This window comes from Myotis davidii, unplaced genomic scaffold (assembly GCF_000327345.1).
Source record: "Myotis davidii unplaced genomic scaffold, ASM32734v1 scaffold205, whole genome shotgun sequence".
Taxonomy (NCBI): Eukaryota; Metazoa; Chordata; class Mammalia; order Chiroptera; family Vespertilionidae; genus Myotis; species Myotis davidii.
The window spans coordinates 1,536,815-1,559,944 of NW_006297573.1; the positions used below are offsets into that span (position 1 = coordinate 1,536,815).

At 38.0% G+C, this 23,130-nt stretch overlaps 1 protein-coding gene across 2 annotated transcripts in view; it reads left to right on the forward strand.

Moving 5' to 3' along the window:
• The window catches only part of ALG6 (ALG6, alpha-1,3-glucosyltransferase), a 34,398-nt gene extending 12,974 nt beyond the window's left edge, over window positions 1–21,424 (forward strand). The window contains exons 5-14 of one of the 2 annotated variants that reach the window (XM_006773227.1): window positions 1,781–1,863; window positions 2,689–2,753; window positions 5,420–5,605; window positions 6,636–6,771; window positions 9,094–9,179; window positions 10,584–10,668; window positions 13,974–14,044; window positions 16,314–16,382; window positions 16,484–16,682; window positions 20,815–21,171. In XM_006773227.1, the coding sequence (XP_006773290.1) occupies window positions 1,781–1,863; window positions 2,689–2,753; window positions 5,420–5,605; window positions 6,636–6,771; window positions 9,094–9,179; window positions 10,584–10,668; window positions 13,974–14,044; window positions 16,314–16,382; window positions 16,484–16,682; window positions 20,815–21,012 (1,178 nt within the window). In that variant the 3' untranslated portion in view covers window positions 21,013–21,171. Of the gene's footprint in view, window positions 1–1,780; window positions 1,864–2,688; window positions 2,754–5,419; window positions 5,606–6,635; window positions 6,772–9,093; window positions 9,180–10,583; window positions 10,669–13,973; window positions 14,045–16,313; window positions 16,383–16,483; window positions 16,683–20,814 lie in introns of both variants that reach the window. The other variant, XM_015570160.1, reaches the window with a different exon arrangement.
• Window positions 21,425–23,130: the final 1,706 nt, after the last annotated feature.

Below are 23,130 nucleotides of genomic sequence, written 5' to 3' on the forward strand. Positions count from 1 at the left end.
CTAAGTTTGATAGAGTTCTCTTTACTGTTCATCCAGGCATGGAATCTCAGGCCCAAGAGATATCTGTTTTGCCTGTCTTTTCCTTTCCCACACCATTCCCCTTTCTCCACAATGCTTTAGTTCTCTCTGAACTACATACTCACCACATGACTATTTAGCGTCTGAACCAATACCTATGCCTGCAGGGAACTCACTCTCTTTAGAGACTATTTTGTTTTCAGAGAGCCCCAATCATTGAAAATGCCCTTCTTCTATTGAACTTCCACTAGGTATTTTAGGTTCCATTTCCTTGGGCTACATCAAGCATGTCAAACTCATGGCCCATGGGCCACATGCCTTGTTTATTTAGCCTGTATTAGCCTTTAAGTTTGATATGCTTGGGCTACATAGAACAAGACTGGTCCTTTGTATACTTAATACCCTAAAGACATTTGAAGTCACCTTTTCCCTGAGGAGGTTCGACATCCTCAGATCCTTTAGTCATTTCTTAGATGACCTGTTTGCTGAATGCGATTACGGTCTTGAGGCCTCTGGTTGTGCTACTTGCAGTCTGTCAGTGTCATCTTAAACGTGGCATCTGGAGCAGAAAATAGATTACACACAGAGATACATAGATTGGTTGCCCCTTGCATGCACCCTGACCAGGGCCGGGGAACCTGCAACCCAAGGTACGTGCTTTTGAGTGGAATCGAACCGGTGACCCTTCAGTCCACAGGCCGACGCTCTATCCACTGAGCCAAACCGACTACTCTAGGGCTGAAGTTAATGTATTTTTAAATAATCTTCTAAAAAGATTCTCCTATGCATTGATTGCCACATTTGAGGTATTCTTCACAGGAGAAAATTTGGAGTATACAGATAGTAAAACAAAACAAAACAAAACAAGAAAACAAGGTTGTCTCTGCTTGCTTTGAGTATTCTTAATTTTTAAAAAAATATATACTTTATTGATTTCAGAGAGGAAGTGGGAGGGAGAGATAGAAACATCAATGATGAGAGGGAGACATTGATTGGCTGCCTCCTGCATGCCCCCTACTGGGGATCTAGCCCGCAACCCAGGCAGGTGCCCTTGAGGGGAATTAAACCCGGGACACTTCAGTCTGCAGTCTGACACTCTATCCACTGAGCCAAACTGGCTGGGCAGTGGTCAGCAAACCGCGGCTCAACCACGAAGTTTCAGTCGCACTGTACATGCGCGCCTGCACGTGGTATTTTGTGGAAGAGCCACACTCAAGGGGCCAAAGAGCTGTATGTGGCTCGCGAGCCGCGGTTTGCCAACCACGGGGCTAGGGCATTGAGTATTCTTAATTTTTAAGTTCAAGTCAGAGCCAAGAGAGAATTTATTTTGGATACACCTAATTGATTCAATGTGTGAATATTTTAGAGAAAATTAAAAGAGTGTGGTACCGTATTAATTGAAATTTGGCAGAGGCCCTGGTCAGTGTGGCAGTTGATTGGAGTGTTGTCTCATACACCAAAAGGTCTTGGTTCGATTCCTGGTCAGGGCACATAACCTAAGTTGTGGGTTCAGTCCCAGTTGGGGCGTAGGAGAGGTCGCCAATTGATCTTTCTCTCTCCTCAGGTGAGGAATTAAAGAAAAAAATGGCAAAGGTAAAGGGAATGGAAAGGGCTCACATGTGAGGGACTTGTGCAGAGTGGGTAGGAACTGTGGGTTAATAGAATTCACACTCAAGGATAGAGGGAGGGAGACGATAAATACATCATTATAGCTCCTGATGGTCTCACAATTAAAATAATTTGCTTGTGTCTCTTGTTTTAGTGTTAATTGCTGACTTGCTGGTTTACATACCTGCAGTGGTTTTGTACTGTTGTTGTTTAAAAGAAATGTCAACTAAGAAAAAGGTAAGTTTTAAAGCAACCTGACATCTCATCTCTGAAATATTTTATTAGCTTTACTATTGAGTATGAAGCTTAAGGAAGCCATGCTTTTGGGAATAGATACTAATAGGGAATAGTCTATATCTGTCAATTAATTTTCACTTAGAAAACATCAATTTACCTTAGTTATTTTAATGCCCAACTGTAGTAATAAGATGCATTGAATTTTAGAAGTTATATACTACTGAATCATGCAACATGTTGAATTTATTGCTTAGCTGGTAATTCTGAATTTCTATCATTTTTCTATCGGTGTCCATTTATTCTGGACACTATTTAGTGTAGTGCAAGAAAAAAAATAGGCTTTTTGATAGCTCTATCGTACTGTTGAATAACTTAATGTACAGTATTTATTTTTCTTTGTTTTAAAAGGGTTGGATATTCAGAATTATGAGTTGCTTTTATGTTAAAAACTTGTGAGGATGACTAAACTGAAAGGTATTTTGAAAAGTTGCTATGTAGTCTCACAATCACAGTCAACAAATACTCTTTTTGGTGATTTTATATAGATTAATCATTAGATTAACTTCTCTGACCTGTGTATCTAAATGTGCTTTCTCTGACTAACACCTTCTAGTGATTTCCTTTTTACTGAGGCATCCTATCCATGAAATATCACCTCCATGAAAACTGTAGTGTTTAAAGAGTTCTTTTATAAAAATGCAATTTTTTGATAACTGGAAGGTAAGAGGGGGAACATTTGCTACTGTGTTAAGTGAAACTACACTTTTACCCTGTTTGATTCAAGTAACAGATTACTCTCTTAATTCATACTATCTGTCTTTACAGGTTGCTAATGCATTATGCATATTGCTGTATCCAGGCCTTATTCTTATTGACTATGGGCATTTTCAGTATCCTTTACTAATTTAGAAATGAAGTTAGATGCATGTCTATTAGGAAATCTAGACTCAATGTGTATAATGTTATCATTCAGTAATATCTTATTTGCTAGGGTACTTGCTTATATAAACTACTAGAGGCCCAGTGCATGAACATGCATGGGTGGGGTCTGGCTGGCCCATCCCAATGGGGGCCAATCAGGCCGGCTATTAGGAGGGGGGGATGTGGGAGGTTGGCTGTTTGGCCCTGTCCGCGATTGGGGTGGGGGGGCCGATTGGGAGCTGGGCCAGTCAGGGGTCGGGGTCAGGGTCGGGGCAGGGGAGAGGCCGCAGCTGTCTGGGGGGAGGGGCCATGGGTGGTTGGCTGGCCAGCCCCGCCCCCGATCGGGGTGGGGTGGCCAAAGCTACACTTGTATGCCTCCTGAGTACTTCTTCCTCCTCCTTTCCCAGAGATAGCTAAGTGCTAATACTGCTATCCCCTCCCCCACTTTGAACTTTATATATGAGAGCCAACACACTAGGTATTCCTTTGTGTTTGGTGTTTTAGGTTCAACATTTTGTTTGTGAGAGTTATTCCTGTAGTTGTATGTAGCTGTAATTTGTTCAATTACATTGCGTTTATAATATTCCATTGCAAGAATACACATAATTCTATTACTGATAGACGTTTGGATTGCTTCCAGGTTTTGGCTGTGATGAATTTGCTGCTATGATTACTCTTATAAATGTCTCTGTACACATGTAAATATATTTTTTTATGAGTGGAATTGCTAAGTTACAGGGTATGCACATGCATAATTTTAGATATTACCAACTGGTTTTTAAGCATGGTACACCAGTTAACACTTCCAATTAGCACTGTGTCAAAGTTCTTCATCTTCATCTATTGTCATTCCTTGTTATTTTCACATTCTGCCAAACTTGTAGTGCTATCTTCTCTGTGATTTGAATCAAACTTGAAGCTTTTGGGATTATGTCAGTTTATAGTGACACATTTTTTAACCACTATGTACTTTACTTTCCTGATTTGTAAAGTGGGCATAAGAATAACCCTTACTTTGTAAACTTTTTGAGAATGAAGTGAATTAATATTTATAAAGCCTTTAAAGCAGTACTTGGGAAGTATTGAGTATTGTATAAATATTTGTTGCTGTTATTATCTGACATTACTGCTGCTGCTGCTGCTACTATTTTTTATTTTGGGGGCTCTGAAATTTCACAGTGATTGCTTAGGCGTATGTATTTTGACAATCGTTTTGGACACTCTATGAGTCATTCATCTTGAAGACTCATGTTCTTCAGTTCTGGGAAATTCTCTTATATTATTTCTTTGATAATTTTCTCACTTCATTCTTGAGCTGGTTAGATGTTAGGTCTTTCATCTCCATCTTGAGCATCTCTTTGTCTTTATGGTTTGGAAGATTATCTCTAACACCTCTATTACGTTTCATTTGTTTTGTTAAGCATATCTTAAATTTCAATTCACTCCTTAATTTTTTCCTTACTATTTTCTTAATTATTTCCACTCTTCCAGGGTCAATTTTTCCCCTTTTCATTTTGGTCTTAGGTTTTTCTTCAATGTCTATTTGATCCAAGAGTATTCTTTTTTTTTTTCTTGATCCAAGAGTATTCTAATTTAAGGGTAAGAGAGAAGAAAAAGCTACATGTGAGCTCTTTATTTATTTGATCCACTGTAAGTTAAGTAGGCAGGGAGCTGGCCAGTACATTCTAGGATCCTTAAATTGCAGAGTGTGGAGGGCTTTGTACTGTAGTGTTAATTTCTCCACTAGCTGTCCCAGATGGTTTGTTCCATTTTTTTTTTTTGAGAAATATTCCTTCTTGTTGTCTGGGGTGGTAAATGGTTTGGCTACCAGGTAATCTTTGCACAGGAGTGAGGTGGGATTTGATTTCTCCATCTAGGGATTTTCAGTTAATCCTCTTGTTTTCTTTTCAAAATATTGCTCAAGCCCTCTAACTTACTTGGTGTTTCCAGAGTTCTCCAGGGGCTTGCAGGGTAGACTGGCTCCTTGCTTGCCTAAGCTTCCTCTAGGCTGTGGCTTCGTTCATCCTATTTTATTTGTTACCACTTTTCGGTTCTCTTTCTGGCTTCTAGAAATGTGTTGAAATCTTGATCTCCTGTAGCCCAACTTCCTGTTCTCTTTATGGCTGTGAGTTTATACTATAAAAAAATTCTCTATCTTAAGGGGGTTTAGGGAAGGAGAGGAGGTAAACATGAGTGCCTAGCTCACTATTTCGGACTGAAAATTTAATTGTGATGTTGTTTTACTATAACTGTTATTTGTTTATAATCAAGCATTTATATTTATACTGATGCATATTTATAGAGAAGTATAGTGATATCAGTAAATTTTGTTTTTTTAAACTTTTGAAGCATCATTTTATAATAACTGAAATAGTCTAGCAGAAACAAAGCTATGTGTTAACTATTTAGAGTTCTTTTAAAGCTAAACAAATCAGGTGCTGTGTTTAACACTAGATTTTATATATTTGAGGCCATTATTTATCATTTCAAATGTTTATATACATCCAATAACTTCAATTTCTATTTAAATTAGCTTTCATATCTCTTATTTTTAAATTGTGTAAGAAATACACTCTATAAAGTGCAAGATCTACCTCTTTTAATTACTGAGATAATTTCCTTGACACAGGGACAGATATAATTCTGTGAGTCTTGGCTTTGCTCTGTGGGGTGTTCTTGGAGTATCTTGTCACTGGGACCTTCTAGGATCACTGGCATTTTGTTTAGCTATAAATTACAAACAGATGGAACTTTACCATTCCTTGCCCTTTTTTTGTTTTCTACTTGGCAAGTGTTTTAAGAAAGGCCTCAAAGGAAAAGGGTGAGTGGCTTCTAAACACCAAAATTTTACAAAGTACTCCCGAGCATGAATGTGGCCTGCTTACCTGGAGGAAGGTGGTCTTTCACCTGGCCTTTCAGTGATTTCTTTTTTTTTTTTTTTTTAAATATATTTTATTGACTTTTTACAGAGAGGAAAGGAGAAGGATAGAGAGTTAGAGAGAAACATCGATCAGCTGCCTCCTGCACACTCCCCACTGGGGATGTGCCCGCAACCGAGGTACATGCCCTTGACCAGAATCGAACCCGGGACCCTTGAGTCCGCAGGCCGACGCTCTATCCACTGAGCCAAACTGGTTAGGGCTGATTTCTTACTAATGTGTTGACTATGGGGAGAGTAGGAAGAGAGAGTGTCATGTTCTACATTTACTTTAAACCTTCCTAACTAGAAAAATATTTTGATCAATGTACATTTCCTGCAGGTGATGTGGGTTGGTTTGTTAGAGCATTGCTGTATGATTTCATCCATTTAAGAGCATATTAGATTATATACTTATTAGAAATATAATCCTGATTTGACATTTGTCCTCATGTCTACATAGGAATGACATCTAAGTTAAATTTTAATTAGGATAGTGATAATTTTTTTTTGTTAGAGAAGTGCAGATCTTTTTAAAAAAATGATTTTATTGATTTCAGAGAGAGGAAGGGAGAGAGAAAGAGATAGAAACATCAATGAGAGAGAAACATCAATTGGCTTCCTCCTGCACTCCCCCTACTGGGGATTGAGCCTCTGACCCAGGCATGTGACCTGATTGGGAATGGAACCTGCAACCTCTTGGTGAATGGGACAACGCTCAATCAACTGAGCCACACCTGCAGGGCGGAGAAGTGCCCATCGTAATGGTTTTGAATTTCTTAACCCTGATTTGAGTAGACTCCCATCTTAAACCTATGTCAGTGGCATAGATGTACCACTACTATACACTTGCATTTATTATATTTAGTGTGGTTCAGCTTTTCTCAGAAGTATTAACTTCTTGGCTCACGGGTTGCCTTTGCTTTTGTCCCAGGTTTGTGCTGTTAGTTAAGCTGGCGTGCACTGTTGTGGCTTCCTTCGTTCTCTGCTGGCTGCCGTTTGTTACAGAAAAGGAGCAAACCCTGCAGGTTCTAAGGAGGCTCTTCCCAGTGGATCGTGGATTATTTGAGGCACGTGTACACTCTTCTCTCACTGCTTTCTGTACCTCCCCTGTGACCGCTGGGATTTCCTGTAGAAGACCCTCAGGGAGTCGTAACTTCAGCTGCTCTCTTCTCACCATCATTCCTTGCCGATTATTTAATTCAGTGTAACCTCTAGCTCAGCTGGCATGTTCTAGTACATTACATGCATTGCTAATGTTTATGCCATCATGAGATCCATAATCCAATTACACATTTTTCTAATGAAAGGGGTCCAGAATGAAGACAGCATGAGAAGTTGCAGCTACAGAGTTAAGAGCTCTGTAATTTCTTTGGTTTATTTTCTCTTTTTAGTCTTAGGAAATTACTTTTTAAACTAATAATCATGTTTGCTTCAGAAAGATCTCCTAATTCCTTATGAGATATATAAATACAACCTTCACCCACAGTAATGAGAATCTTTCATTTCATTTAATGCTAGCTTAATCACTCTTGTTAAACTTTAATTACATGGGTAATTTGATGATTTAGATTTAGTAATTAAATTAAACCATTTTTCTGAAACAAAAGACCCTTTTAATAAAGTTAGACAGAGACAACATATTTATAGATAATTTGCTTTTGAATAAACATTTCTTTTAAAAAGAATTAGAAAAGCATATTATATATATATGTGTGTGTATATATATATGTATATATATATGTTAATTTCTAATATATAGATTTGATCTGTAAGGAGATGGACCCAGCATTTTGAGACTAAGAGAATTTGGTTTTGTGAAGGAACAAGAATGTGCGACTTGTATGTTGATGGAGACGCTGCTGCTGATACTGATAATCATAAACAGTCACTATTATTATCACCACTTATTAGGTGCCAGATACCTCACATGATTTTATTTGATCCCTACAATAGTTCTGAGGTATCTATTATACCCACTTTACAGATCAGAAAACTGAGTTCATGTAGGTAGTGTGCGGCAGAGCTGTGAGTCGAACTTTGAAAATTGTGCTCCTATCTTCTTTATATTTTTCTAACCTGAACACTTACTAGTATATAAAGAAAAGTTTGAGCCCTGGCTAGTGTGTTCAGTGGTTAGAGCATTGGCCTGCACATCGAAGGGTTGTGGGTTTGATTCCTGGTCAAGGGCACATACCTGGGTTGCAGGTTTGATCCCCAGCCTTGGTTGGGGTGCATGCGGGAGGCAACCAATTGATGTACATCAATTTCTCTCTCCCTCTCTCTCCCTCCTTCCATCCCTCCCTCCTTCCATCCCTCCCTCCCTCCCTCAGGTTCAGTTCTTAGATGTGAGATAAAGGGGTGTATGTGCATGTTTTAAGGGTTTTGATACATATATATGGCTAGAAAGGTAACAACTGATTCTGACCAGTAAAGTGTGAGCCTTCCCATTTTATACACCACCAATATTGTACAGAATTTACTTAGTTTTTTGGGATTTTTTTTAATTTATTTATAGAGAGGAAGAAGTGGGGGAGCTCCCTCCCTCCCTTCTACTCTCTCTGAAAAAGCAATGGGGGAAAAATACCTTCGGGTAGGATTTAAAAAAAAGAAAAGTTTGATTCTCCTTGTAAGCTGCCGGGTTATTTGCCTTGCCTTCTGTTTAAGAGATGGCATTTAGCATGGTAAACATAAAAATGGCTGTTAATATGTGTGGTGGTGTTGCAGGTCGCCTCCATTCCCTTGTTGCTCTCAGAATCTGAAGAGCATTTTTTTTGATCTTACGGAGGGAAGAAGGGTGGTACAGCTGTCAGTGGTAGTTACTTTCTGGATGTTTTGCCTACACAGCTGTGAGTCAAGCAGCTGTGTAGAGGATGGGTTTCACGAACAGAGAGCTGTAGTTACAAATTTAATTTTGAAAGTGATCCTAGCACAACTGCTAATGCCTTTAAACTTCTTGATTTATTAGCAATTAACTCTTGTCATTGCTAGTAGCTAGGAAGTTATATTAGATAATTTCAGATGTGTGATAAAACGGGTCACATAATATGTGTTCTACACACTAGGAAAACAAAAAAATTCTAGAAACATTTTCAAAGATGAATAACTTCCTTATTTAGGGATAGTGTGCTGTTCTTAGAAAAATATGAAGTATTTCTTGGGAATGTCTAGATTAGGGTTGGGTAGTGATTTAGATAAACTCCCATTGCAAAAAAGTGAAAACTGCTTATCTGTGTGTGTACATACGCATTAGAGAGTTTAATCAACTTATAAAATTGTGAACAAAAGCTTTACATCTCACAAGTTTATTTAGACGTTATGGACTGTACTTTGTGGAATTTGGTATTTCTTTCAATTATATCAGAATGTAAAACTAACAAATCTCTTTTAAGGATAAAGTAGCCAATATTTGGTGTAGCCTAAGTGTCTTTCTGAAGATCAAGAATATTTTGCCACATCACACCCAGATAAAAATCAGGTAAGAGTCACAAAGTTTGTATATAGTGTTTTGTATGCTTTCCTCTAAAAGTATTATGGTAATATCTCATTTATCTGGCATCATTAGGGAATGAGCTGGTCTTTGTTAGTGAATTTTCCACGTAACATTAATCTATCCCTCTGTACAACAAAACTCTTCTATTTGATATATTTTATGTGAAAATCTTCCTGGATTGTTACCTACTTTTCTCCTCCTTAATTGGTGAGTATGCTCACCATGATTGAACATATGTTGGAAGAGTTGTGATTTTCAATGATGTATCAGTCAGGGTTCAACTAAAGAATGAGGAGGGGATCAGTGTGTGTGTGTGTGTGTGTGTGTGTGTGTGTGTGTGTGTGTGTGAATTTGCTATGAGGAATTGGCTTATACAGTTGTGGGGCTGGCTAAGCAGACTGGAAGTCCACAGGCATTCAGGGAGGAATATTTAAAGGGAAGGAAGAGCGATTCAGACCCAGCTGCTGTTGAGAATCTCTGAGTTTAGGGAAGGCGTAAGCCCTTTTACTGGTATAGGGCTTCTAACTGATTGAGTCAGGTGCACTCAAGACTATCTTCCTATAGATTAACTTAAAATCAACTGATTAGGGACTTTTATTAGTTCTGCAAAATCTCTTCCCAGCAGTGCCAAGACTAGTCTTTGAATAACGGGCCAAAGGAGTGTGTGTGCTGCCTCCCTCTCCCAGCCAGTCCTTTCACGAATATCCCTTATAGCCTGTGTAACGAGGGATTGTAGTTCTTCGGAGCCAAGCTGACACACTACAAAGCCACCAAAAGTGGGAAAATCAGTTACTGTATGAGTTATGATCCTGTGTCAGGGCTTTCAGGGCTGTGTGCCGTGGTACCACATGGCTCCAGATGGCTCTGCTTACGGAGTTCTCCCCTGCCCATCAGCCATCACTAGAAGCTCTAGCAGCTTCTGACTTGTTTTTTTATTTTATTTACCAGGTGCTTGGAAATCAGATAATCAACTTTGTGAATTGAGGGCCTGAGAGATTCTCTTATAGTACATTTTATCAATGTTTCTGTTACAAATAGAGCATTGTCTCTTTATACTTGGTTATGTTTTCTTATTTTGAGTCTTTGATAATGGATATTTAGCTACCTTTGTCTCTTTTCTATAAATGAGACTAAATACTAAAATAACATAAGCAGCACTTACTACTATAATGTTTTGTTCTATATTATATAATTATGTATATGTTGAAAAGGGTACATATTTCAAGGTGTGGATTTTATTTAGTCTTAAATTTAAAAAGTAAAAATAAACCTTAATTTGAAGTCAGTTTAAGTTGATAAGTAATGTGATCCTTATATTTAAAAAAGTATTTGTTTTAGCTATAGGCCTTTACAAAGATAACAAGTATTTTATTTTTATTCATTTTTTAGTTTTTGTTTTACATTTTTGAGCCTGCTTCCTGCATGTATAAAATTAATACTTCAGCCCTCTCCCAAAGGATTCAGATATACTCTGGTAAGTTCCTTCTTACTTTAGATACTTAATTCTTGCTGTAACTAATCTTTTAAAAATAGAGATAATTATTTGCTCTGAACAGGAGGCTTTATTGGGTTGGAACATTCATTTATTTGATGAACATTTATTGAGTGTCTGACATACTTAGGTATTCTTTTTGACACTAATTAAACTTTCAGTTTAATTCAACAGTTATTTAAGTTCTGCTTTGTATTAGTCAGTGAGGGAATCCAAACAAGAAAACAGTGGTGATAGACATATGCTTAAATAATTATGTGATAGAGCGGATGGTATTAAGTTCTGTTTGGTACAGATTAGGTGCTATGACTGTGCGGGAACAGGAGCTATTACTTGGGAGCAGATGTTAGACAGCCTCTTAGAGCAAGTGGGATTGGAGACAAAGTTTGAAAGCTGGGCAAGATTTGGGATAGGAGGTTATATAGCAGAAGAGAATTCAAGACAGGAGGAAGAGCTTGAAGGTACAGAGATGAGAAACGATAGGGAATGCTCTGGGAACAGCTATTGAACATTGAAATGTGTGTGTGTGTGTGTTTGTATAGAGGATATAGTCAGAGAGCAGAATCAAAAAGGATCAAATTGTATAAGGGCTTGAATGTCAGGTTGAATAAGTTGGAGTTGGATTTGTGTGCAAGAGGAGCCAGAAAACGATTTCTAAGCAGGGGAGGGGACAGATTTCTGTTGTAGAAAGATGACTTGTGTCAGTTTGAAGGTGCATTGGTTCTATTTCTGCAGTTTAGGGTTTCTCTGAGTGGGTTTACAAATCCCTCCAGGTTGTATTTCTGTGGCACTTTTACAATTTTGTTCCTGTGTGCATGGGCCTATAAAATGACATTTAAAAGTGTCTTTTAATATTTCCAGAAAATTTGGTTTATGAAAACAGTAAGTCAGTGGACTTTAGAAGGGCACAACATTTTAGGAATTAGGGTTTCAATTCTGGGACTGCCACGTACTTACACTGCATTCTAAAGAACAAGCCATAACATAGCGTACTGCTGAAATACTTCAAAAGTGCCTATCAGTACCACCATGTAAAAAAGATACTTTCATGTTCTTCTTCTCTTTTGATTACCTTTTTATCGACGTTTTCTGTTGTTTGATTCTGTGAATGAACTCTGAGCACACTGCGTCATCTACGGTTAATATTCTGTAGGACTTTTAGAACAGAGGAATATGGTTAGTAATGCTCCGATGTCTTCAATAGGCCTAACTTGAAATTTTTGCAAGTTTATATCAGATGAGGCTATTTCTCTAGGAAATAGCATGCTAAATAAAGGTATATTTCAAAGATAATGGAATGCAATTTCAGAGTTTGAGTAACTGTGGCAGCGCTAGAGATGATTACTTTCAGGGATTATAAGCCAGAAAAAACATTTTCTCTCTCTGAGTTTCCTAATTTTATTCTGTTTCAGTACAAGCCACTGTGTTTAAAAAACAACAGAAAGAGACTTATATTAATGACTTTGGTTATTTTTGTTGGTAATGTTTTGAATTCTTACTGAATACTTCTAAGAGCTTTAAAAATATTTCTCATTTTAATTTCTTTTAAAGTGTTTTCCTTTCCATGAAGATTGAATTATTCTCAAGTCAATTCTCCATATAAGTCTGTAATTGAGGTAATTGATGGTATGAATACTAATGTATTTATAGCAGCAAAATGACTTATATTTAATTCATTCAAGTAGTACTAACTGAGTGCTCGCTAATGTGTCCAGTCCTTTTCAAGGTACTGGCATGTGAGGGAATGACAGCGAACATCCCTGCTCTCTTAATTCTGGCAGAAGAACTACAATAAACAAAATAAATCAGTTAACAAGAAAGTATCTGGGCGTAGTGAGGACTATGAAGAAAACAGTGGTATGTGAGAAAACTGCGGATGGGCTTGGTTGGGGGCATTACTTGAGTACGGGAAGGTCGTTCTAGGGAAGTGACATTGAGCCTAGAACCGAGTGGTCGACCAGAAAGAGCCAACCACAAGAAGATCTGGGCTCTGACTTGATGAAAGCAACTTTTTCCTTAAGGCAGGAACACGTTGGCATGTTTCAGGCTTAAAGGCACAGGTGTGAAGTGCTAGTGTGAAGTGAGGGAGGAAGACAGCAGTAGACTGGAAGAGGAAGGCAGGAGCCGCATGACGCAGGAGGGAAGCAATGGAAGGAATTTAAATAAGGAAGTTGACATAAACGGGCATGGTGGCTGACTGGAGAATGGATTGGAAGGAGGCATGAGTGTCACCAATTAGGACGTATTGCAGTAGTCCAGGAGGAAGATGGGGTGGTTCAGACCACTCTTCTATCAGCGACAGCAGAGGGAAGGAGAGAAGTGGGTGGGTATCATATTTAGGAGGTGGTGTACAAAGGATTTGCTGATGGATTGGATGTGTAGCATGCACAAGGTAGTGACCCACATTTTTTACTTGAATAACTACATTTGGATGTATGCCGATGTCTGATATTCAGAATATAAACTTCTGAGAATGGGTCTATGTAATTTTTTTATTTAAAACCCCAAATAGCAAATGATTACTTTAGAAAACATTTCTTTTTATTGAAAAGCACATTTTATTTTAAAATTAAATCGGTGTGGTGCTGTTGGTTAATAACATATAATTTTCAGGTGTACATTATAATTCAACATTTGTGTACACTATAGTGTGCTCACCACGCGAAGTCTAGTTTCCTTCCATTCCCATGTATCGGACTCCCTTTACCCAGTTCCCCCTCCATTCCCCTTTCCCGCTGGTAACCACCATTCTGTTGTCTGAATCTATGTTTGTTTTTGTTTTGTTAGTTCATTTGTTCTTTTTGTCTTATATTCCACATATGAATGAAATCATATATATGAATGAAATTATTATGAAATACTTAATATATTTTATTGAAATGCATGTTTTAAAAACACTGAAATAGATTTGTTTTGCCAATTTTAGATTTTGACCTCCTTTTCCTTCCTGCTTTTTAATTTAAGTTGTCAGAGATTCCAAGGGAGGATTAAGGCATGATTGTTGTATCTGAAGTGTTTAGTAGTTTTATTAATAACTGAGTCTCAGTGAACTTACTTTATATGGTTAAGTATAGTGTTATAATCAGTTTTCTCAAAAATATGTTGACCATATATTTGAATGAAATATTATGCATATTAGTGCTATGTATATATTTTCCTTCTAGATAGAAGCCACATTAAACTTTAAAGTTTTACCTGAAATGATTTTTATTCAGATTCATAATTAAATTGCAGTTGTATTTTATAAGCTGTTATATTTCATTTCCCTTCTTTTTTTTTTCTTAAAGGTTACCTGTGCACTATCATTCTTTTTATTTTCTTTCCAAGTACATGAAAAGTCCATTCTCTTAGTATCATTGTAAGTAAAAATGTTTCAAGTATTTAATTAATTATTATCCTATATAATAAAAGCGTAATATGCAAATCGACCAAGGGGTGGAATGGCCAGTCACTATGACACGCACTGACCACCAGGGGGCAGACGCTCAATGCAGGAGCTGCCCCCTGGTGGTCAGTGTGCTCCCACATGGGGAGCCCCGCGCAGCCAGAAGCCAAGCTCACAGCTTGTGAGCACAGCGTTAGTGGCGGGAGTCCCTCTCGCCTCCACTGCAGGCGGGCGGTAAGGAGCCAGGGGTCCTGGACTGTGAGAGGGCACAGGCCGGGCTGAGGGACCTCTCCTCCCCCAGTGCATGAATCTTGTGCACTGGGCCTCTAGTGCATTTATAATATATGAATCAATGTGTTACATATAATTACATAAGTGTAAAACACAACTATGCAAATTTACATAGTTGCATAAAGTTATTTCATAAAATCATACTTTTTTTCAGTTTTACTTCTTTATATTTTAAACTGAGAATATTTCATAGAATTATTACTGACGGACTTATTTCTTCCTATATATATTCTGTATGCTAATAATGTCTTCCAAAGATTGGAGTCTCTTTGTCATCTTTGCCTTTTTCACTTTCATATCTATTCAAAGCCTTGTTCTCTCCATTCACCTCTTTAGGGGCTTTCGTATGTTGCCTCATTTCTATTTCCTTTGTCAAAACCTTTGGTTAGGCCCTATTGGCAATCTCTAACCAGACTACTTTGTTTTAGGAGCATTAATTTTTTCCCCCTGATCTTCAGAGAAATTGGGTGACAGTTAAGGGTATATTATCCCAATATTAAAATAGTATTTGCCTAGAACACATTGGAATACTTGAATCCCAACCCAAAACCACTCTACCCCTCACCCTGTTCATAGGTTCCTGTGGAAGATATGTACAGAGTGATCAATGGCAAGTGGGAAGTGGAGCTTTGCACTAAAACCTCAGTGCATAGCTTTATAGTAAGCTGGGCTGGCCTATGTGGAAGGCTTCTTGCTTTGAACAAAACAGTCTCAAATCAGCTTGATTTCATCCTCCAAAGTCTAAACCTGAGTTACCACTATTATATGAGGCTAGGCTGACCCTACACACAAATCTCAAGTGCCAAGAACTAGGGAGAGGTATTTACTTTCAAACATAGATTCTCCCTAGAATTTCTACCCCATAAAGGCAGCTCATTCAGTGATCCGTAATCTGACCATTCAGATTAGCTCTTGGGCCCCGAATACTAGATAATACTTGTAAGAGTTTTTTCAACTACTTAACAATACAAGATATTATTATTTCAATTACACATAAGAAAAAAGGTTAAATTAACCATTTATTCAAGGACATACTGTGAGTCGGTGGCAGAGGTGAGACTAGGACTCAGGTCTCCTGGACAGCCCCCCCCCCCCCCCTTTTTTTTTTAGTATGTTTTTGATTTCAGAGAGAGGAAGGGGGAAGGGGATAGAGAGATAGAAACACCAATGATGAGAGAGAATCTTTGATTGGCTGCCTCCTGCACACCCCCTACTGGGGATTGGGCCACAACCTGGCATGTGCCCTGACTGGGAATCCAACCATGACCTCCTGGTTCATAGGTTGATGCTCAACCACTGAACCATGCCGACCAGGCCCCTTCTTGAGCATTATTGCCACAGTTGAATCCAGAGGTAATGGGTCTGAGGTTGGTGGTAAGGAGGTCACAGAGTTTGCACTTATGACCTTAAACCACTCTTTGGTAAAGTCAGTGGCTCCATTTCTTGGCATTATATTTCCTGTCCCTATATTATTGCTCTTTTCATGTAGCCTCTTCCTATTGTTCCCCCGACTCTCTTTTCTTTTATTCTACATGTAACATGGAAGGTCATAAGAAGTATGAAACCACTACTCTGGGAATTCATTTCATATTTACCAACTATGAAATATATGAAGCAGCTCTCTTTCTCTGTTTAGATCGGTTTATCTGATTCTTTTTTTAAAACTACTTTTGTATGATAAATATTCCATCGGTGGACCGAATTCTGGAATCACTTTTCCAGTTATGAGGAGTTGACACCTTCTCTGTATTTAGACTCATTTAATTTGGATTGATGGTTATAAAAAAAATGAATCAGTAGTCCATATGAAGACCTTGATGGCTGTTTTAAAGTTTTGGTTTTTTAGCTACCCTGAAAATAAGACATAAAATCTCTTCATATTTTTTTTTACAAGTAAGAATTGAAATTATATTCTATAAGATTAAATTATTTTTTTTCTTTATCATTTTAGACCTGTCTGCTTAGTTTTGAATGAAATTCCTTTTACGTCTACTTGGTTTTTACTTGTGTCGACATTTAGGTGAGTCAAACCAGTTTCCGTATAATATTTTCAGTATAGTTCTTATAAACTCATTTAAAATGTTTTTACAAAGTGATTATGGTTTCTATTTTCCCTTATAGTATGCTACCTCTTCTACTGAAGGATGACCTCCTAATGCCCACAGTTGTGACAGTGATGGCATTTTTTATAGCTTGTGCAACGTCCTTTTCAATATTTGAAAAGACTTCAGAAGAAGAACTGCAGTTGAAATCCTTTTCTGTTTCTGTTAGGAAATATCTTCCATGTTTTACATTTCTTCCCAGAGTTATCCAACGTTTGGTAAGTTGTTTGGTTTTTAAGGAATGGTTCTTAGCTTATGCCGGTACCACCCTGTCTCATTTACTACAGCTTCGTAGTTTTAAAATTGAACACATGGGTCCTCCAACTTTGTTCTTCTTTTTCAAGATTGTTTTAGCTTTCTATGTCCCTATTCTATTTCCATATTATTTTTAGGATCAGTTCATTAATTTCTCTAAAATTTTGAGAATTTGAGAGGGATTGCTTTGAATCTATATATTAATTTGTGGAGCATTAACATCTTAAGATTTTTGCCATCCAAACCCATGGACATAGGGTGTGCTTCCATTTATTTAGATATTCTTTAATTTCCTTCAACAATGTTCTATAGTTTTCAGTGTACAAGTTTTACATGTCTTTTGTTAAATTTATTTCTAAATATTTTATTCTTCATGATGCCTTATAAATAGAATTTTCTTAATTTCATTTTCATAATGTTCATTGTTACTGTAAACATATACAATTTATTTTTTTTAAGTATTGAACTTGTATTCTGTGCTATAAATGTTTAGTGGATTTCTTATGATTTTCTATATACAAGAATATGCCATCTGCAAATCATGATGGTTTTACCTCTTCCTTTCCAATCTGGATGTCTTTTAATTTCCTTGCCTATAAATTACCCTACCTAGAATTTCTGGTACAGTGTTGAATACAGTGGCAAGAGTAGACATCTCTTCTTTGTGATTTTATGGGGAAAGCATTTAGTCTTCCTGCATTAATTAGGATGTTAGCTGTGGTTTTTTTTTTTTTTTTTTTTTTTTTTTTTAAATAAATGGCCTTTATTTGGTTAGGAAGTTCTTGGAAATTCTTCTGTTCCTAGTTGAGTGTTTTTACCATGAAAAGGTATTGATTTTGTCATATGCTTTTCATATATCTAATGATATGGTCATGTGATTTCCCCCCTTTATTCTATTAATGTGATACATTACATTGATTTTTATATATTGAACTAGCCTTGCATTCTTGGGATATGTCTCACTAACTCATAATGTACAATCCTTTTCATAAAAAAAATTGATTTTTTTTTTTTTAGAGAAAGGAAGGGAGAGAGAAAAAAAGAGAGAGATAAAGATGAAGAAAAACAATGATGTGAGAGAGAAACATAGATTGGTTCCCTCTTGCATGCACCCGGACTGGGGATCAAACCTGCAAACTGGATATGTGCCCTGACCAGGAATCAAACCCACCACCTTTTGGAGTATGGCATGATGCTCCAACCTAGCCACACTGGTGTACAATCCTTTTTATATACCACTGGTTTGGGTTTATCAGTATTTTATAGAAGACTTTTGTTCCTATGTTCATAAGGGATATTGATCTGTAGTTTTCTTTTCCTGTGATGTCTTTTTCTGGTTTTGGTTTTTCTTTTTAGGTATGGTTAAGCAGTGATGTCGTTTTTTCACTCCAGATTTGGGGAATTTGTATCTTTTTTTTTTTAATTAAACGTATTTTTATTGATTTTAGAGTGGGAGAGGGAGAGAAACATCAATGATGAGAGAGAATCATTGAACAGCTGCCACCTGCACATCCCCTCCTGGAGATGTAGCCCACAACTCGGGTATTGTCCTGACTGGGAATCGAACTGTGACCTCCTGATTCATAGGTTGACACTGAACCACTGAGCCACGTGAGCTGGGCTATTTTAGTATTTTTAAATATACTAACTTTTATGTTAATTTCTCCTTAATTTTTGAAGGGCATTTTTTCTAGACAAATTCTTTTTCTTTTAGCAACTTGAATGTCATCCATCCCAGTGCCTTGTGGCCTCCATGTTTTCTGATGAGAAGTCAACCATTAATCTTATTGAAGATAGCTTTTACATGTATTTTAGTTTTAGATGCTTATAGATACCCAAGTGGAGATAGTAAGAAGCACTTGGATATATGCATCTGAAGTTTAGGGGAGAAGTCTGGGCTGGAGATCGTAATCCGAGTCTTTCACATAAAAATAATAAAGTTATGTCACTGAATGAGGTCACCAAAGGTGTGATTATAGATGAAAAAGACTAAGTACTGAGCCCTGGGCAAGTACAATTCATAGAGATAGGGGACACGAGAAGGAACTAGCATGACACCATACTCTCCTAATTTCTTCCCGCTAGTTAATCCACCATCAGAAGGATTAACTAGCGGGAAGAAATTAGGAGAGTATGGTGTCATGGAAGCCAAGTGCTTGAAGGATATGGGAATGTTGTGCTATTTCAGGTGCTGCTGGGGGATCAGATAAGGCAGTAAGAACTGAACATTGATTTCGTACAGTGAGGTTATCGTGGATCTTTGACCTGGGCAGTTTCATTGGAGTGATTGGGATGAAAGCCTAGCTGGTGTGGGTTCACTAATGAATGGAAGAATTGGATGCAGCAAGTTCTTTTGGGAAACTTTTCTGTAAATAGGAGCAGACAATGGGGGTAATAGATGGAGTTTGTTTAAAAATGGGAGGAATTTTAGCATGTCTTTTAATACTGATTCAAATATCATGACATTTTAGTCAGTCCCACATTTCTTAAGCGTATTTATTTTTATTTTGAAAGTATGTTTATTCTGTGAATGCATTGGATTTAAGAGAATAAACATTTTATAAAATCAAAAAAAAGAGAAAGTATGTTTATTAAGCGTGGGAGCAATGAAACAAAGGAGAAGCAACCGGAGAGAGCCTAGGCAGGGCTGCTGTCAGCTCACTGGAGAGTCAGAGAAAAGGCGCCTTGGGAGAAGGTTCAGGGCGTTAGCCCAGGATGAGGGGCCATTGCCCATTGCTCCCCTGGCTGCAAGTTTTGTGGGGTCTCAACATTTAGGAGATGCACGCCTGTGGGGGTGAAGAAGGGAAGGGAAAGGCACGGTGTGCTCAGTGTGCTTTTAAGTTCAACTTGATGATTTCAATTCAGAAATTTTCACTCCCTGCACAACTGACTCAGGGATTTTCCCTTTGGAGGATGCTTGCACCCTGTTTGTAAGTCTTTTTGGCTCCCATCCTTCCCACTCTTCCATCTGCAATGATCATTGCATTACTCTCTATTCAGGTCTTACCAATCCCATCATAATACAGCCATTAAAGCATCTTTTAGGGTTCTGTTTATGTCCCACCTCCTTCATGGAAGTCAGTGACTACGGTTTCTTACTGCTTGCTTTCTACAATCACTTAAGCAGCTTCTGTGTATTTATGTACTATGCTAGGGATAAAATAAATAAGATTTGGCTGGTCCTTGTCTTAAAGGAGTTCATAGTCTCTAGAGCTAAACTGTCCAGTACAGTAGCCACTAGACACATGTGGAAATCTAAACTTAGCAAAATTAAATACAATAAAGAATTTAGCTCCTCACCTGCAGCAGGCATACTTCAAATGCTCAGCAGTCACATGTGGTTAGCCCCTACTTGTTTGAAGTTCACAGATATAGCACATTTCCATCATTGCAGAAGTTCTGTACAGTGCACCGGTTTCCAGAAAACTGACTGCTACGTAATTATAATGAATGCAATCATAATTTTTACTCTTCATTTTGGCATTTATTAAACTGTGACCGTGCGATTTTATTTAACTAGTTCATGCATTTCCCCTGATTAAATGGAAAACTCTTTGAGACCAGAGGACATTTTCTTGCATATGCTCCACCATGCTTACTAAGTACTAGCTCATTGAAAGTGTAGTGAACATGAAATATAATTTTCCATTTGCCATGGACAACTTTTTCCATAAATGGGTTCTTAGATTAGCTTAGAATTTTATATCCTGTGAGGACTTAGGGTCATGGAGCATGCTGTGAATTTAACCCTGACGGACAATTATGTTCCAGGTAACTTTCTTCAATGCCTGGGTGGTATGAAATGTAAGACAGGGGTTCTTAGACTTTCCATTCCCTACGCATTGGAATCACTTGGAGAACTTTAAAAAATACTAAGGCCTACCTCAGAAACTGATTTAATTGGTCTTGGGTATGGTGTGGGCACTGAGTTATATAATCTCAGCTGATCCTAACTTGCAGTCTAGGTTGAGATCCACCATAAAGAGATTGTACCCCCAAACCTAACCCTTCAGTTCTACTGATTTACGGTTGCAAATTTAGTGTTACATTAAAATTTCTTTCATATTACTTTATAATACGTCTTTCTCCTTGCAGTTTCTTATGTCAACAATCACTATGGTCCTTCTGACATTAATGACTGTAACGCTGGATCCTCCTCAGAAGTTCCCGGACTTATTTCCTGTTTTGGTGTGTTTTGTGTCCTGCTTGAAATTCCTGTTCTTCTTGGTTTACTTTAACATCATAATCATGTGGGATTCTAAAGGTGGAAGAAATCAGAAGAAAACCAACTAGCTCTACCTCCAGACAAATGTGAAAATGTTAACAGTGCTAAAAAGTTTTGTGAAGTTTTTGCTATGTATAAATAAAATGATCATTTTGAGTATTATGGAATTATAGGAAACAATGAAAAGTCATTTTTCTCTACACAAATAAAAGTATTTGGGGACCAAAGTCCAATTGAGGCTTTTATTTTCTATTCACTGGCCAAGACATACTGGAATTTTGTTAACATTCAGTTATTTAAGTGGGAAAACAAAAAATGCCTTTCGTTCCAGTATTTATTTAGAAAATGTACTCTATAATTCGTTGTCTTGTAAAAAATCTACAAATACAGCAAGTTTAATGGAGGAATTTAGCCCGTCCCCCTCCCCCTCTTTTTTAAAGGAAATTCCTAATTTTGGTATTTAAATGTAATTTTCTTGCCCTGGCCAGGTAGCTCAGTTGGCTAGAGTGTCATCCCAGTATACCAAGATTGTGGGTTTGATTCCCAGTCAGGGCACATATAAGAATCAACTTGTGAATGCATAAATAAGTGGAACAAGTTGATATTTCTCTTTTCCCCTTCACCTCTCTTTAAAATCAATAAATATTTAAAAAACAGTTTTCTTTATGTTTTAGAATGCAAGTAATGTGTATTTAATTCTTTACATGTGCAAATTTGAATTTTAACAAGGCAGAAAGATTAAACTGTTATTTATTGCCAAGAATGTTGATTTACTTTAGTGTAATTAAACAATGAATTTTCCTGAATTTAAGTCTAAGTGGTATGAGTGAAGTCTTTATTTCTCATGAGTACTAGGTTCTAAGCTTTCAGGATCACTTTATGTTAAACGCCCTAATGCAGGATTTCATCCTGTTATTTTTTATTTTAACACTAGAGGCCAAGTGCATGAATTCATGCACGGGTGGGGTCCCCATGGGATGGGGGAGGGCTGGGAGGCGATTGGCCCTCTGGGCGGGTGGTAGGATGCCCTTGCTGGCCTGGGATCCAGATCCATCCTGCTAACGTTTGCACCCGTTGTTGGGAGCCACCTGGCAGCTGCTTTTATATCTTCTTCCTTGCGGAGCATCTAGGGAGGGGAAGCAGCCCCTGTGCCTGAGGCCGACTTCCAGGAGGCTGGTGCTGTCAGGATCTGCTCACAGTGCTGGTCTGTCAGTGCCTGGCCCATTCTCCAGAGATTGGACCTGCAGGACTATTGAGGGAGTAAGTGGCTGCCGCCGGGCCGGGCTGGTGGGCCGCCAGGACGGGTCAGTCAGCTGAGTGGCACTTCCACTGTGGGAGTGCACTGAATACCAGGGGGCAGCTCCTGTGTTGAGTATCTGTCCCCTGGTGGTCAGTGCATGTCATAGCAACTGGTCAAACGGTCGTTCAGGCTTTTATATATATAGATGGTTCAAGGTTACCAGTGCCATAGGCATTGACTTCTATCATGCTTCATGTTAACTTGGCCTTGTTATTACTGTATCACTTTATATTAGCAGAAGCCCATATTTACTCTAGTATTCCATTGGTAAAAATAATGTATTATATCCATGTTGGAGTTTCTCATGTAAAGATGTGTTTTCTTTAAACTGTGATAAAAATAAAACAATCACTATCCCATCAAAATATATATATATATATTTTAATCCTCACCCGAGGATATTTTTCCATTTTCATTGCTTTCCAGAGAGTGAAAGGGAGGGAGAGGAGAGAGAGAGGAATTGGGTGCCTCTTGCACAAGCCCTGACAGGAGCTGGGGATCAAAGCTGCAACCCAGGTACATGCTCTTGACTGGGAATTGAACCCACAACCCTTTGGTCCATGGGCCGACATTCTAACCACTGAGAAACACTGGCCAGGGCCCATCAACATACATTTTTAATGAATATATCTATTACCTAAGACAGCATGAAAGCAAATTAGCTAAGTGGTGGTGTATTTTAAAACAATGCAAGCATAAAGAAAATCTGGTTTTTGGCATTGACAACCATAGGCTGTTGCAAGAAGGTATGTGTCTCTCAGTCTGATAAAGGGAGTGGGTTTAGACAAAGTGAAAATCAAGAAGTATTTCTTTCTCAAAGTGAATGTGCATAAAGACTCAAAGGGCAAGTCCGCAGAGAAAAGCAGCCTTGAGTCACTGCCGAATC